General features: G+C 33.9%; 1 protein-coding gene across 4 annotated transcripts in view; it reads right to left on the bottom strand.

The window, feature by feature from the left end:
- Nucleotides 1–42: 42 nt before the first annotated feature.
- Nucleotides 43–17054, bottom strand: part of LOC131929674 (syntaxin-binding protein 5) — a 42517-nt gene continuing 25505 nt past the window's right edge. Inside the window, exons 16-30 of one of the 4 annotated variants that reach the window (XM_059286000.1) lie at nt 16735–16878; nt 16488–16636; nt 16282–16370; nt 16033–16142; nt 13430–14747; nt 9762–9878; nt 9512–9628; nt 8948–9094; nt 8393–8499; nt 8091–8181; nt 7436–7544; nt 7195–7290; nt 6823–6947; nt 5995–6116; nt 43–5251 (exon numbers count right to left, since the gene is read on the bottom strand). In XM_059286000.1, the coding sequence (XP_059141983.1) occupies nt 5114–5251; nt 5995–6116; nt 6823–6947; nt 7195–7290; nt 7436–7544; nt 8091–8181; nt 8393–8499; nt 8948–9094; nt 9512–9628; nt 9762–9878; nt 13430–14747; nt 16033–16142; nt 16282–16370; nt 16488–16636; nt 16735–16878 (2979 nt within the window). In that variant the 3' untranslated portion in view covers nt 43–5113. Of the gene's footprint in view, nt 5252–5994; nt 6117–6822; nt 6948–7194; nt 7291–7435; nt 7545–8090; nt 8182–8392; nt 8500–8947; nt 9095–9511; nt 9629–9761; nt 9880–11757; nt 11912–13429; nt 14748–16032; nt 16143–16281; nt 16371–16487; nt 16637–16734; nt 16879–17054 lie in introns of all 4 variants that reach the window. The other 3 variants (XM_059286009.1, XM_059286018.1, XM_059286027.1) reach the window with 3 other exon arrangements.

The raw sequence follows: 17054 nt of genomic DNA, 5'->3' as shown, positions 1-17054 counted from the left end.
ACTGCCAATGAACATTTAATAAGCCACACAAAAACAAAACCCTGATTGTTCTGTTAGTTTTATTTGCGAATTCTTTCTACAATGTATACAGGATCCAATTAGTTAAAAAGAAACAGTATTGCCCTCTTGCTAGTGTGACATAGAGCAAAATTACAAAGGTACAAAAGACCCAATGGAGAAGTCACAAAGCAAGCAGACACAGAGTATAAAAATAGGATACCAGCTACATTTCATCTTGCTCCATTCAATAAAACTAGGCTTTCCGTTTATTGATCAGTTCAGAAAAAAAAAAATCAGTGGACCCTTGCTTACCAAATTTTTTATATTTTTGAATAAAGCACTGGGCAACCTAAAGTAGGAATTATAATTAAATTATTAGATGCTGTGTTATCAAAATAAGGGAAAATCAGTTTTTGTCATATTGGGATGGTTAAAATAATTGTGAGTTTTCTTTTTACATATTGATTGAAATATCTAATAATACTTTTTATCAATAGGGTAGCATTTATTGATCAGAAAGCTGCATTGAGATTCAGCCAGTAAGAATTGAAGAAAAAAAAAACAACATTCATAACCTCCAACTTAAGTGATGTTACAGTTCTAGCTACAAACACATTATTAGCAATCAGCATTTATTATAGCTATTAGTTCCTTAAATTCCTTTAAAAGCATTTACACTTATGGTAATAAAAAACAAACGTAGTGCTTTTTAGAAAAAGTATAAAATGAGCAGTCATTTAATCAGCTAGGGCCTACAAACTAACTAGGAAGATATCTTTTCCCCAACTTCAGTAAGCTAACACGCCAAAACATGATTATTTTATTTTTTGATATTTTGGTTCAACACTTTAGGTTTAAAAAAAAACCCAGATTCAGCAAGGGTCTACTCTATGTCAATAAAATGTACCAATATTTGTGTAAAAAAATTCTGCTACCTACTGAGTGTATGCTCCAGCGAGTTATTCAATGAGAGCAAGTGAAAGGGTAACAGTATTTATTGTTTGTGCATGAAGACGGGCAGAAATGTGTCTACATGTCTACAAAAAAAAAAGATAAATAAAATAAACAAATAAGGAATATCAACAAGGGAGGAAGGGGGGACATGGGATCAAAGTTTTCATTGGAAAAAAATTCACCAATTACAAAACATTTGAAACTGGAGGACATCCATATACAAATATCAGTTTAAAAATTCATAGTACTTATAAAAGTTTCACTACTTCTATAGAAATATAAGAAGAAATCATCAATATTAAAACAGATTCAATCATGTATTCTACACAGCCAAATGAGTTTAATGACACTGAACCAGAATGATTATCACAAACTTTTTTGAAAAAATCTCAGGGGTGATTAAGGATGGACAAGTTCTAAGATGGGTTATGAATGAAATATGACAAGAAAGCAAACTAGCAACTTGTGACATGAATATTGGCTATCACCTCCAGCTTACACTCTCAGCAGTGTGACAGTGACAACACACATTTTTGGTCTAATGGTCAAAAACATAGGGGGGATAAACAAGGATGCCAGGAGTAGCACACAGCCACAACTACACTTCAATTAAAGTATCGTTAACAAAAAGTATGCGTGCCACAATAATCTGCAAGTTCATCTTGCTTGACTGGTGTCAAATTAGTCTTGTCATAACAACTAGATAGAAAAAACTTCTGCATGTAACATGACATGCTTGGTCCCACTCCCCCAAATATCATGCTTAAGAAAAATTGGAATTAAGTAGACAGATATATATATATGGAATAAAGCCTGTCAGTAATTTTTATCAAAAATAAAAATTACAACTGACAATAAAACAGAATGAGTTCAAGGAATGTAAACCAAAATTTATTTAGTATTTACTGCTGAATGTACATCAAACAAATAACAAAAAGATGTAAAAATGTTCACTTTTAGTATATCTAGAATAAATTTTTTCATTAACTAAAAATTTTTGGTTTGAAGTAAAGTTCCTAGAAATAATCATGGTATATAATTACAACTCAATAGAACATAAGCTTTAGTTGTCAGCTGCACCAACTTATCTTAGCACTAGATTCAAAACAAAGAGATACTGTTGAGAGCAAACACATCCAATTATTTTAAGTGAAGATAATATCAGCTTTTAATAGCTGGAGGCTACATGGACATATCTTAAGCACTGGAGAACCAAGAGGTACAGCTGAGTGGAGTATTGCACACATCCTCTCAGCATTGTTATCCAGCACCAACTGCTGCAACTCAACTCTACAAAAGGTTATTTAAAACAAATAAAAAATAACGACTGGCGAAGAAAGACTATGTTGGTCCCTCTTTGAGAAGACATTGCACAAAATAGCTGTGATAGGCTGTACACAGTTCACCCATTCAAATGCAAGCTATAAATAGAGGCAAGCCAATTGAGCATTGGGAACTCCATCTCTAACCTTATAATTATAATGAGCATATCTGGATAAACAATCTTAAATAAGGAATACATAATACATCAGCAAGGATTACAGAAACTAATACAATGTTATACTTTATGATTATTATTTACCCTCTAAGTCTGCTTTTAAGAATCCCACAAGAATTTTCTGGCTGTTAAATAAACTGGAACACAAACATGTAAACTGGGTTTTGTCCCACACAGCCAAAGGTAAAACAGAGTTATCACTTCTAGAAATCAGCTCACTGTATGTTGTAAGCCATTTGTCACTGGTAGATAGAGAGAGCTGTATCACACAAGGTTTAACATATCCAAACAGAGGCTGAAATTAATACAAAAAGAGGCTGGTACAGTAACAAAAAAGAAAATCCCAGTAACCAATTTTTTTAAAAAGTGAGGAAAAAAAAAATATGTAAAAGATCAATGTAAATCCACCATCCATTTTCACCTTCACAGCCAAACAGTGTATTTTAAATTTGAGTTGAATGACAAATTCTAGAGAAAACATCAAGATATGTACAGCCATCTCCACAGAAAAAAGAAACTAATTTGCCTGTTTATTTTGTAAAATTAAAAAGAAAAAAAAAACAAACAACAAATACAACTCGAGTCAAACACCTTAATTTTCAATCTTTGAAATAAATAGCTAGAGAAAAAAACAATGGTTGTTTTACATCCACCAGTTTTACTCTGCGTAACACAAATATTAAGATGAGGAATGTCGGAAATGGCCCACTTAACCAGTCATAACCAAATCAAATCTGTATGTACAAATAAATAAAGTTATGTACACCAAGTGATATCTACACAGTTGAACAACATCTGCCATAAACCAACATCAGGAAAGACATTCTTACTTCACACAATGTTCCACTACAAGTGTTTTATTGCACTAACAGAATCAGGGTGTGTACTCACAGTCCCTCATCTTCACACATCTTTATATAGACAAATCTTGGCATTCAAGAAAACAGGTCAGCTTTTTCAAAAAAAATAAAATAAATACAGAGTTGCTTTGAAAACTTTAAAATTAAAAGAGTGCACTGTAAATAAGTTTATATTTTTAAAAATTCTACGGCTGACAAATACTTAATTGAAAAAGAAATATTCAAATGGTTAAGTCCACCATTAGCAAGCTGCTAGCACAGGATCTATATATTTGTCAAGTACAATTTTCTGTTTAGCTTACATTTTGTTAATTTCACAGTTTTAAGCTCACAAACTTTTACAATTCAACACCAATGGAAAAAAATTATGACAAAAAATGATCTACATTCTTTAGTTCTGCAAAATACATAACTACAAGATCATTTAATGCTAAGCAAATATGAAGATCATTTCATTTTATTATAAAACATATATTTATATATATATATTGATTGCATCATTATAGAATATAATATAGGTTCTTCTAGGTATAGGGCATTCCTTTATAGACAAAATTATATTTATAGAATTGATATTCTATGTCAGCATCATTGAACAATCCACATTTCAAGATATACAGTTTGAGAACAATCAACTATTTATCTTATAACACAAGCAAGAAGAAATAAAAAAATATATTTCACAGATCACATATTTAAGATGAGGTTGCCATGACAATGTAGTTTTTTTTTAAATGAATTATATTAATTTGTCATTACCTTAGCTTTAATCTGTAAATTTTTGTTGTTATTTTTTTGAAGGTGCAGAAAAATTGTAATAAAAAGCTATTATGGGATATATCTGGAACTATTATGACAGTGAAAAGTGATGTGACCACCTGTTTAGAGCACAGGTTGTAAAATATTTTAAAATATTATAACCAAAGTAAAACGGGTCAGAGAATTATTGCACTCAATGAACATTTCTTTTTAAAACAAAAGAGAGAAATAAAAACTGTGAAGGACTGTCCAGATTTTTTTTTTAAATGACTAATCTAGAAATATTTTATTGCAAGGTATGGTACTTTAACATTTTTTTTCACTTTATTTAACACTCAAAAATAATAAAATAAAGAAATAAAAATTGATTTGATCAATTCTTGTTTCATTTTTTATTTTGTTTAAAAATGCCATCCGCAATTATGTTGAAAAATGGTAAAGTAACCAACTTTCAAGTAATTTCAAAATTAAATCAAAAGTTTTCTGTAATGGTACTTGATATATGATATTCCTTAGAAACTAAATATAATTATAAAAATGTATTTCCTTAGTGGTGTGGACAGTCAATGTAAAGTAGTACAGAAGAGGAGATGAAATATAGACGCTCATCTAATACAAACTGCACACAAAGGATTAAGATATATAAGATCAGAGGGGGGATTATTTCAGGTGTTGAACGGAAAGAAAAAAAGTTGACATTTTTAATACCAACATTTTTTTTGTTACCTTGCAGGGTAGTTGAAGGCCAATCATGAAAAAAAAAACAAAAACAACCCAAATAGAAAACAACCAATACACATGGTAGTTGTAGGTCAGGGTGATGCAGGGTTGCAATGTTTACACCTTCTTGCATCCAATAAATACTGGTCCACACAATCAGTTAGAGGGCTTGCACTGAGGCACAACAGTATCCTGCCGACCACCAGAGCCAGACTTGCCCATCCTATCAGCAGACCGTCCAAGCTTTGATTATAAACAGCAAGTAGCCTTTCACCTTTGAAAAAGGTTTTTATGTAGTCCAGGGAAAAACATGTTTCCATGATCAAAACTGATACCACTTCTTGTCCTTACACTTGAGCATTACGTTGTGCGCTGCTGATGCAAACTGCTCCGCACTGTTCATCATCTGTGCTGACCTGTCCTCTAGATCACCCAATTTTTCTCCTCTCTCTGATAAGAGCTGCAAGAAATAATACAACTTTGTAAACACTTTAGATGTGATGAAAAATGTACAGAATATGCTAAATTCAAGAATACTAATCTAAATAAACCCTTTGAAAATTTTTAACAAGTCTCTTGAGTAAACCTTCTCTTTAATTAAAAAATATTATTGAACAATCTTCTAAGTTAAAAATATGTAGGGATACAACTCCCTCTGCAATGTTAAAAACATTTAGGATAACACTTTATGTTATGATGCATGTTCTGAGTGTAGATCGGTGCGAGTGAATGTTGGTGCGAAAGGTATGTTGAACTCATGGAATGGAATTTGTGTAGAGACTGGTTGCTAGGAGTTTGGGTGTGAGTTAATTCTTGATCATCAGTGTGAAAGGACATGGGCTAATTTGCATAACTCAAGTTGGGAGATAGATATATGTATATATAAGAATAAAATATTGAACTAGGAATATTGAGTTTGCCTTGAGAGATAGATATATGTATATATAAGAATAAAATATTGAACTAGGAATATTGAGTTTGCCTTATCTCTGAGCGGCACATATTGGACTTATTGGTTCCCAAGGTTAGAATTTCTCTCCCTGGTATTGGAGATGGACTAAATGGTAGTTGGCCGAGTCAAGTGACTCAAACCCTCACTGCACAGCATAAGCGTAACCCTTAACCTGTCTACTAAATATAACTATTTGTTTAGACTGTACTGTGCAACATCTGCAACCAACAAGTATTAAAGGATGAACCTACCAATCTGGTGCGGGTGAATTCACTACTAGATGCACTAGCTTGCTGGGATAGGTGCTGTAGATTGCCAGAGCCTGGTATATGTTTGGCCAGTCCTTTGGAAGCCTTGCCACTAGCTTCACCAACTGAAGAGACCAGGGATATATTGTTACAACAGGAAATAATAGCATGGGATTCAAACAAAATTCTCAGATTTTTAAGCTGGAATATTTTTAATGACTAAACTGAAGACAGCATGGGTTTTTATACAGTTAAAGGTTATTTTTTTAACAGAATCTGAAATATTTTAAATTAAGAGGTCTTCCATAATTGACATCACACATTTATGACAATTTATAATATTACCTATGCAGTGTCAAGGTTAAGTTTATTGCATAGTTTTCTTTACATACAATAAACATTTTTAAACCCTCAAAATTGCCATATGACTGTTACAATTTTGTTTAAAAATTACTTTTGAAAAGTAAAAGTGTGACACCACACTCTATGACCCCCCCCCCCCCCCAACCCTAGGAGTGTAACATCATTGTTGGACTACAACATACAACAATAATCATTTATTTATTTTACATGCTTTATTAACAATATTGTAATTATGGATCAAATTTGGCATTATTAAAGTAAAGCATAACTGTCATTTAGAAACATGTAAACAAACATAGTTTCAAATTTTTAAAACTGATTTCAAAATAGTTTATAGGGCTACTAAAGATTAGTACATTTTACAGGCATTCTTTTAATTTCATTTATGACACGTAATCCAATGAAATGAGTTTCCACAGCCCCAATCTCTGAGAATCTCTGTGAGTGTTATGAAATGTATGTACTTACAAAGCTCCTCCCTGTCAAGGGTTGTAACTCCACCACCAAAAAGTGTCTTTAGGAATCCTTGTTTTGGTGGCTCTGGAGTGTCTTTAGGGAGAAACAGCTCTCCAAGCATTTCTCTAAGGTTGTCACTGTAATATAAACAAGTAATACAGCATTAGCACATTAGGCTGTAACCCTTAATGGAGGTAAAACTCAAATAAAAAAAAAAACTACTGCTATGCAGATTGTTTTTGGGTGGACGAAGGGTATGTTAGCACATCCAGAAAGATTGGCTAACTACTATGAGACCAGTAAAGACCATATACATGCTTTAATAATCAATCACTTTAATTAACTTGTAACAATTAACATTAAAAATTGGAATGAAATACTTACGAAATTTCAGCAGAATAAGTGATTTTCTGTATTTCAGAAGGTGAACAAAGGAACATGGCATGGCCATTATTACTGAAACAAAATGTTCTTGCCACTCTGAAAAATAATGGATGTTTCATTATAACACTATCACAATGAACCAGATCATTGCGTTCATTCATATCACTACATTTCCAAAAATATATTACAAAACAAAAAATCTTTCTTAATCTAGAAATTAAAAATTAAATGAATCATTTACCTGTAATCAGTTAAAGGCAAGAAATCAGCTTTCAATAACATCTTGAGACTGGGCAAACTGAATGCCTTGATGTGACCACTAGCAACATAGCACATAAGACACACACTCTCTAGAATGGGGAAACAAATATAATGAAATTAATGGAAAGAAATTGATCAGTAGGCAACAACATTGCTTTAATATCTACAGTAACATATAATAGATCTAGCGCAAACTCTGGACAAAAGTAAGAGGTTGTCTGACTAAAAGAGCTAACTGTCCAAGGACAGTACATCTCACAGAAAATAAGTGACTGATATGTCCCTGTCATGCATATCTACTGACACTACTAATCTAACCTACTGTTTTTTAAAGATGGCTTACAATATAAAAACCATCTGAAAACAAAAACGACAATTTACTGAAAAGTTACGAGTGCACTGTAAGGTTTTCAGCCAGGATAGCTGACACAGTCTAGACTGCCGGGGATTTTCAATGACGTTAAAGAGAACCTGTGATCAACACAACGGAGATACCACAAGCAATTTACTCTCCCCCATCCCCAGTAATACTAAAACCACAGCAAACTGAGGGTCATGTAAAACTTGTGGGTTAGAGTGTCAGTTTAAAGAAACAAAAACAACAACCGACCAACTTAACATCTGGACCAACTTACCACGCATATTCACAACCTCTGCCCTCACAACAAATGAATTTTCAGAAACTTTTGTCTTGAAAGCACATGTCTGAGATGGCAATGATATTGCCTAGATAAAAGAAAACACTGTGTCAGCTTATCAACTTCATATGCATACTAAGTTCAATCATGTAGCATTAACTAAAGCAGATAAAAATTAACTATTTTAATTATAAAGCTTGAATGGACATTAAAAAAAAAAGATGTGGGAATTTTATTGTAGACGCCTGGAGATAAATTATGACTTCCTTCCATGGTGTCTAGTAGAAAACAGATCTTACCCTTGCTTGTTTTTCTGAGCAGAGGATAGCAAATTGTCTGTCATTGTTCATCTCTGTGGATGCAGTAGGAGAGATCTTTGGTTTAGAGTTACTCACTGACATTTGTCCTGGAGACAAAACAAGCACAGATTTTGTTTGAGTACACTCAGGCTTATGACGTTTTAGGCCTGTACAAAACTAAATGTGTAAGAGATCCCTGATAATACACACTAAATTCCCTGTGTCTGAATTAAAATTTGATTAGATTAAAACAAATAAGTAGAAGACAGTATCTTATTCTATTCAGGGTCCCCACAAAATATTACAAAAATCACATATCTGGGACACACATGTTGTCCCTGAAACTATGGTATCAGGTGGGAAAGTCCAATCTAACTATTGGTTGTGGGGGTTGGGGTGTTCCCCTGTATGTGTGTGTGTGTGTGGGGGGGGGGGGGGGGGGGAGAAAGATGGTCCCTATTTATTTAGTAGGTTCTTACAGTAATTACTATGGCCTGAGGAGGGGGGGTGTGTGAGTTGGTCCCTACTTATTCAGTAGATTCTTATGGTACTTACTACTGGTAGCCTTGTTACTCATTCTGTCAGTAAACTCTCTATTGTCCCTGTTATCTCTCCACTGTTCACTCAAAGCTGGGATCAGACCACCTTTGAAGTCCAAGAAAGACATACACACTATGGCACCTTTCATTCTATACAGGGAACCTGAAAATACACACATACATTCAAGAATACTAGAAACGCCTTATAATGTGTAACACTTTGTCAGTGTAGTTAATTAAGTAATAATGTGTTATAACCTTAGCTTTAACAATTACCAATAAAGCATAGTGTTTAACAGTCTTGATCAATTTTTATTTCAACAAAATAGTAATGAGCCTTGTTTACCAAGTTCAGGAAAATACCGAGATGTTTTTGAAAATACCGAGATGTCTTTATATGGAATTTTCTAACAGAAAAACAACTAAATTGTTAATGAATCTTATATAGGGTTCTTTATTCACAGTTGACTTTTAGAATTGATAAAAAATACACTGTGTATAAAATAGTCACAATGTGTAATAGAAAAACATTTAGTATTAGTAAAACATTTTGTAAATAAAGCACAGGTCAGAGACTCACCACTAGGGGAAACAATGACTGGCTGTGACAGCCGCTGGTCAGGCTGTAGAACCAGGACTATAACAATGACAGAACCCAGGCTTGTGCCCACCCACAGGCACGGAGACGTTTCATTATCTGAAATACAGTATCATTTCTATTAGAACAGTTAAGTGGCACACAGTATGTTCTATTAAAACACAAGTTCATTAAAAAAAAAAAAACAACTTTTAATTATGTGCTATATAAAAAACAAGCCAACTGTACCTACCTTGTTTACGTGTAAAAGAATCAGCAAACACTAAACATTGAATAGCCTCCTTGGTTACGTTGTCTAGGCTAGACATGCTTGAACTACGTGAGCGAGAAAAAGACGCATCTGCCTTGTCTATTGAATTTCATATTAAAAAAAAAATTTGAGTCAGGTATCTCACTTGAAGATAAAGTGTTGATACCTATCATTATTTTATAGTTTTATGCTTTATACAAATTTTTAAAAGTACAACTTATTAATGTGGTAATTAAATCGTATCTAATAAATAAGTAGAAATATTGATAAATTATTCAATTATTTAAAATTAAAAAACAAACATTAAAACTAAGCATTTACAAAGCTGTAGCTGTTATGAGCCAGAGATTAAAAACAAATTTCTCAAATTATAGAGAAATAAATTACATTAAAAATTTAATAAAAAGTTGTTTCTTAAGATAGAAGCATCTTGAGCATAGTCTGTAGAAAATTTGTATTATTTGTAACTAGAACAATAGCGCCATCTCTACCAAATACTAGACATGTTAAGATAAATGTGCCATACAATCCAAGCAAACAATGAGCTAGTGAGTTAAAAAAAATCCAGGTGCCAGTCACTTCAGCAACCACTATAAACAAAATGAGAATAAAAAAAATAAAACAACAGAAAATGAAATAAAATGGTCACAGTAGGCTGGAGCTTGTTTTTTATCAACTTTCAGTCACGTGACTGATCTTTATTTTTATCCCATGTTTTATCATGACTTAGTTTAAATCTGTAGATGACCATAGTAATACTTAATGCATGAATTGAATAGGCTAGGCCTTGTTCTACAATCAAACTCCAGTTACTCTTTCAAATGAGAGAATGTAAAATGTAAATAATCTTGAAGCCATGCAAGCATTCAGTAGTTCAAGGAAAAAATATATTAAAAAAGAGAACAGCATTCCATTCTTGTAGAAGAAAATAAAAAGACAAAATTGTGTTAGATTATAAAGGAAAATGATGAATGATTTTTTTTTTAACTTAACAAAAAATAAACCAAAGCACAGTATGAGAGAGAAAATGAAAAGGCTTTTCCCATTACAAAAAAATAAAATGACAAGAAGAATCTGAACATACTACTGTTACATGATATTATCTGGAATCATTCATTTGAAACACGAGTTTATTTAATCAATCATTAAGATTTTTCATTAACTACTAACACAGTTTTGGTCTTCAGAACAATGTGTTTGGTAAAAATAGACTTTTACTAAATCAATCCAAATGATTAGATTCACCCGATGGAGAAAACACAACACGAAAAGCCACCAAAACACACCAGAGTGTGCTGTGTTAGACTATGGGCAGTGAAATACTTGGTACCAGCAAATCTTAACACAGGCTGATGGTTTGCCCATTCACTGTGCATTACACCACTACACCAACCCACCTGACCTATTATGTGTGCCATTCAAGTTAGACATTTTAAATTTAATTTTAAAAAATGATAACAGAAATTGAAAAATACATTACAAGATTTCATTTTTCTTTTCAGAACAAAAGAAATAAGGATACTGTAATGAAGAATAGTCTAATTTTGCTATTCTAAATTTTCCTGATCTCATTAGTAGTTGAAAAAAAAACAACAACCCAAATTTAATTTCAGTTGAAAGTGCAGATGAAAAGTCAATAAGAAAATGTATGAATGAAGTGTGTAGGCAAATAATAAAAAAATGGACAATTATACTTGAGAAATTGTGAAATGGCGAACTGATAACAAGACTGTAAGCCAACTTAAAAGGTTTGAAATGCTGAAAATATGTCAAAACAAAAGTAGTTTGAGAAACCTAGAAACAAACAGAGGTAGCAGTAAAAAAATAAAAATACAAATATAAACAACAGTGAACTGATAAGTGGCAGTGCTGCTGTGGGTTTATGATCAAATGGGATAAAAGGAACGAACAGGATACAAAAAAAAGAGAAAGAGAGAATGAATGGCCGACAGAACATAGCATAAAGCTGACACTGCACCTCCACTACTGAAGGGCTCGTCCATGGATGCCACACTGTGAACTCTTTGTAATTTGCGGGTGCCTTGGCCCTTGGGACGGCGAGTTTCTGCTGAAAGTTGCTTTCTGGCAATTTTAGTCCCTGGTGTGGTAGGGCTCAGGCAGTCCCCATTTATCTACACAGTCAGCGGACGGGATGAGAAATGAGGTTTCGGGAGGGGAGAAATAAGGAATAGAAAGAAAAATAAATTTCAGACCAATGATGAAAAAAAAAATTGTTCAAAGGCGGAGGTAAATTCATGATGCATCCAGCTGCCTTGTGATGTAAGCAGATCACGTGACCAGCTGTAGAGCTATCAAACAAAAATCAATGCTAAAAAAAAAACAACCAAAAAAACAACTAGAGGCCTGGAATCAACTGAAGAGAAATAGGAAAAATCAGATATACGAAGTGTTAGTATTGTTAGTTACTTAAATAAAAACACAGCATTCAAAACGTCACCTACGGCTGGAACATAGGAAAACTAAAACAGCAGGGAAATTTTTCCTCTGCTAAGTGGCTAGCTACTAGCTGTATACTGAGCTGACTAAAAAGTAAAGCTAGTTTAACGAAACAAAACTCTGGCTATAAAGTGGAGAAACATGGCATGAGTTCAATGAGTTCTTGATGTGATCAGTGCCAGACAACAACACTACTCATGTGGTAAAAATAGCATTCTAAAAATAAACACAAATTGTGATTGGCTAGCTAGCTAACAGTTGCTAAACGAAGGCATCTGGCTAACACTAACACTGGTTGTACTACGCTCTAGCTTTGTATTCCACTGGAGTTAGATCTGACTAGAAAATCATAAGGATGTGCTTTGCTAGTACCAAATCCATGCTAGAGAAAGTTGTTTGTAGTGGCCAAGGCAACAACAACTCAGACATAGAGCAGCATAAACCCCACAACAAATCCAGGACGAGAAGCAAAAAAAAAGTGACTAAGAGTAGAGAAAAAATCTAGCAAAACTACATTGGCTGGGGACCAATGCATGAATGGGAATCAAATTAATTTCTCAGTAAGAGTTATATTTCTCAACTGATGCTATGCCAAACTGGAATACAATGGAACTTGCATAGATCAGAATATCAAAAGAATTATACAATTTCTTTGACTACTGCCATCTTTCAGAATGATGAAAAAAAAAGGGGGAAATTGAAAATTATTTCTGTAAGAAAATTTGGCTGAAGCATTCATGCTTTGGAGCCCATGATGAAACCTGACATCCGCAAACAAGAAAAAGTTTGACAGCCCCTCACCCTGAAAAAGATGTACAAGTATATCAATTGGTGAACAAAAGGAAATCAATTCAATTCATAATCAACAATAAACAGCAGGCAATGATTAACATTGGTGGTGAAAGTTGGAAAGACAACACGAAGATCATGCTTTGGTGCTCCTTCAGTCAATCTTTTTTTTTCATGCTGTTGGGGAAAAAAATATCTGAAAAATTTTGAAGTCATTGAAATAAAAAGCAAATTCTGTGTAAAATAATTGTTACTGGACTTGGTGAAATAAAAGCATGATCACTAAACCAAAGTGAATCTAATCTGAAAAGCAAAGTAAATACAGTCAACATGTAAGTATATGGAGAGATGCAGGCTGTTGCTGTAAATAGAGTCGGGTAAGAGCGCCTAAAGTTATTACCTACCAACATCTCTCCTTGATTGTAGGATATCTGACAGGTATACTTTTCTTATGTTGTGCTTCTTTGCTAGGTCATCAGTCAAATCCAATACTTCAATTTTAATCTTGGCTGGTTTTTCTTGAGATCTCTTGGTGGTGCTGTCTTTTTCTTCCTCCTCAGAAGATTTGCGAGACCCCAGAGATTTGAACTTCAAGCTGACCCTGCTGAAGAAGTTCTTAGCACTACCTGGGCTCTTGACTCCACTGTCTGGACTGTCAGCAAAATCCCCATCTTCCCAGTCTTTCCTGTCCTCTCTGAGAAAAGCTTTCACGTCAAAGTCATCTGTTGCTTCCAAACAATCTGACACGATGGTATCATTTTGATCAGAGCTGTCCCCAGTATCCTGCTTTTCATCGCTTCCCTCTTCATCATCTTTCTTTTTCTTCTTTGGTTTTCTGTGTATTTTCTTCAAGAGCCAGTTTTTTCTGTGATGTCCAGCTGCATGGTTATTTAACTCTGACAACTGCCGGCTGTCAACAGCAGACAAATGGGTCTCTGAGGAAGACTTTCTCAGGATTTCAAACGACTCATTACCCGTAGGATCTTTTAAATACTTGGGATCTGACATGGTTTTCACAGCCGTCTCTTTCCTTAGAGATTCTGTAGATGAGCTAGCAGACTGACACTGGACTGATGGCAAATCACCGGTGCTGACACTCTTTGGTTTGATAGGAACTGGTGGGCACAAGAGTGAAGGGTTCTCAAAGGAAGCAGATTTTTCAGTTTGACAAGTCCTCAATCCTCGCTCACTGATGGCACTGGAAGAGCGGGGCAACAGCAGCAGGGCATTCAGGGTACAAGGCTGGGAGGATAACTCTTTGCTGGGTGATGGGGGTAGATCCAGCGCTGGTTGGTGGACAAGCTGATGCTGTTTGTTTTTGTTTTTCTTTCTGGGGGGCGGCTTTGGAACTTGAGAAGCAGTGCTGTTATCATCATAACACATACTGTTAGGAATGTTTATGGTAAGTTTAGTAGCAGCAACCTGTCTGGGTTGTTGGATGCTAGGAGGTACTGTGCTGGAATTCATGTGGTTTGGCACCGCATCTGGATAGTCTAGCGATTGGGACTTAAGAATGGGAGGATGAACTGATTTACTCTCAGCAGTCTGTGATGGTGATGCTTGACCTATGTCTGGGTTTAGGGACTTTGCTTTTGACAACTGTTGGTGGCTTTTGGGGGATGTGTTTTTCACATAACCAGAGGTAGGAGTGGGCAGTTTGAGGCCTGAGTGTGATGAGACCCCTCTGCCACTTCCAGCAGTTGGGGAGAGGTATTGCCCTGACTGAAACCAATAATGCGCAAAAACAATCAAAATGTATGCTCAACAAAAATGCCTTCTAAAATTCAGCTTTAGTAAAACAAAACAGATTCAGTCAATTTAGCAAGAAAACAAAATCTTGTAATTAAAATGGTTAATTACTGTCAACATGTTAATCTTTATTTCAGTTTTTGAAGCTTTATTTATTCAGTTGTTCTTGTTAAAAACTATTGAATAAACAAAACTATTTCTTTTTTATAGCGCTATGAAGTATTTAATAACTGTTGTTAGTAGTTAAAGAAGTACAACTAGACTAATATGTTATTGTAAAAATAAATCATCACACAACATGTCATCCAATTTCTAACGTAAGTCTTAGGCACACAAATGATAAGAAGTAGTGAGCATTTCTAGAGTGAGCTCTAAGAGCAGCCAAACGACTAGCACTAGAGGAAATATTGTAATAAGCACTGGCTTTAATTCCTTACTGATGCATGCTAGAGAACTGTTGGTACAACAGCTCCTACATATTAGAGGGTAGGGAGTAAAACAAACCTGAAGAACTGCTGAGTGCTTCATGCACACTACACAACTCTACAGCTAGTGATATCTATCAATACATGTTAACATGTTTAAACTATTCATTTCACTCTAGAATTATGCTGCATAAAGAGATGACACAATTAGTAGAGGCAGGTTTTTATTTTTTAAATAAACTGATGGTATGGAGTAGTATTTAACTTATAAATTTAAAAAAAGATTAATTTGGACTCTTCATCACTGAATTAGCTATAATCAGCAAGTGACAAAGTGAACATCTAATCTTGGAGACATATTCCCTCAATTAAACATCTATAAAATTTCCAATTCATAACAAAAAGTTGTGAAAAATACTTGTATCATTTAAATAATAGTAACACAATATATAATGAAATATACTTTTCTTGCAATAGCAAAAAAAAAAATTCAGAATAGAAATGATGCATTAAATAAAGTTAAAAATAAATTCCCAAAATTAACATGAAAAATATATTTTATGAAACAAAAACGATCTTTAAAATCATTGCAATCTATAGATTCGACAGTCTATCTACCTGACATTTGAAAAGTTTTTCCGTCTCATATTTTCAATTAATTAAAACAAGATCAAAAACAAAAAGGCTATAAATTGTAAATAATATCAATTTGGCAAAAAAAGATTTAAATTTTTATTTAAAAAGGTGTTTGTGTTGCAGAACAAAATAATACCAAATTTAATTTTCCCTAAAATTAGGTAACCATGTTCTTTAATTGAGATAAGCCTTCCTACCTGATCAACTGTAGGAGATTTACAATCCTCAGAACCTTGCATTAGATTTTCACCTGTGTTCTTTTTAGAACGGGGTGATCTCGGTGCTCTCTGATAGGGATCCATGGACCCTGACAGATTAGTAAAAATATTAATTTTTAGTTCTGAAAATCAGTCAGATATTCTAGAAAAGATTAATATTAAAAAAGTATTATACATATAAAAAAACAAACCTAAACATTAACGTGTAAAAAATATCCTTCAGCTTACCATACAAGTCTGGCGTTCCTAAGTTGAGCAAGCAGGTTCTCTGTAAATAATCTACAATAGCCAGACCAGATTCATTTCCAAAAGCCAAACTGAGGAGAAAAAAAATCAATTATAAAATTTTGTTTCACAATAATTGTTAGTCACTAAAATTTAAAATGCCATTTTAATCACCAAACAAAAAACAAACTAAACAGCTGATTTCTTACAGGCCGTATGAAGAGTTTACAGACATGACTGTTATGTTTCCAGCTGGCTCCCCATCTACCCAACACAAAATACAGACTAGATCAGGTAGAAAACCTGGGCCCCAACGCCGACTCCCACTCTTTGCTTTAACAGAGGTGATAGCTTCTGCCTGCAACACAATCACATGAAAGAAATCAATGACTACTCAGCAAATACCAACTTTATACAAAGTTAATGTGAAGAAGTAAAAAACAATTTAACAGGTACCTTTGTGTTGTCTGAGGTTGTAGAAGAATAGGATCCCATACTGCTGCTATGCTGTCCCATCACAGTAAGGCTTGGCTTGGAGAAATCAAATTCAGGAGAGTCTGGCTCATCAAATATCTCATACACTATTGAAAACTCCAAGGCCTGTCCAACAATAATTTACCCAATTAAAAATTTTCAAATCACATATTTTACATTAAGTGGATAATTGTTTCAACCTTTCTTCCTTTGACACCTTCTGTTCCTAAGATTCTATTATTTTCTTTTTAATAAAAGAAAACTGCAGAAAATTACTTTTCAAATACAGTATCTATCAAAAC

This window comes from Physella acuta, unplaced genomic scaffold (genome assembly GCF_028476545.2).
Source record: "Physella acuta isolate Inbredline_101_S28 unplaced genomic scaffold, ASM2847654v3 ptg000095l, whole genome shotgun sequence".
Classification (NCBI taxonomy): domain Eukaryota; kingdom Metazoa; phylum Mollusca; class Gastropoda; family Physidae; genus Physella; species Physella acuta.
The sequence above is the reverse complement of the archived record's forward strand: the minus strand, read 5'-3'. Positions and strand labels throughout refer to the sequence as shown.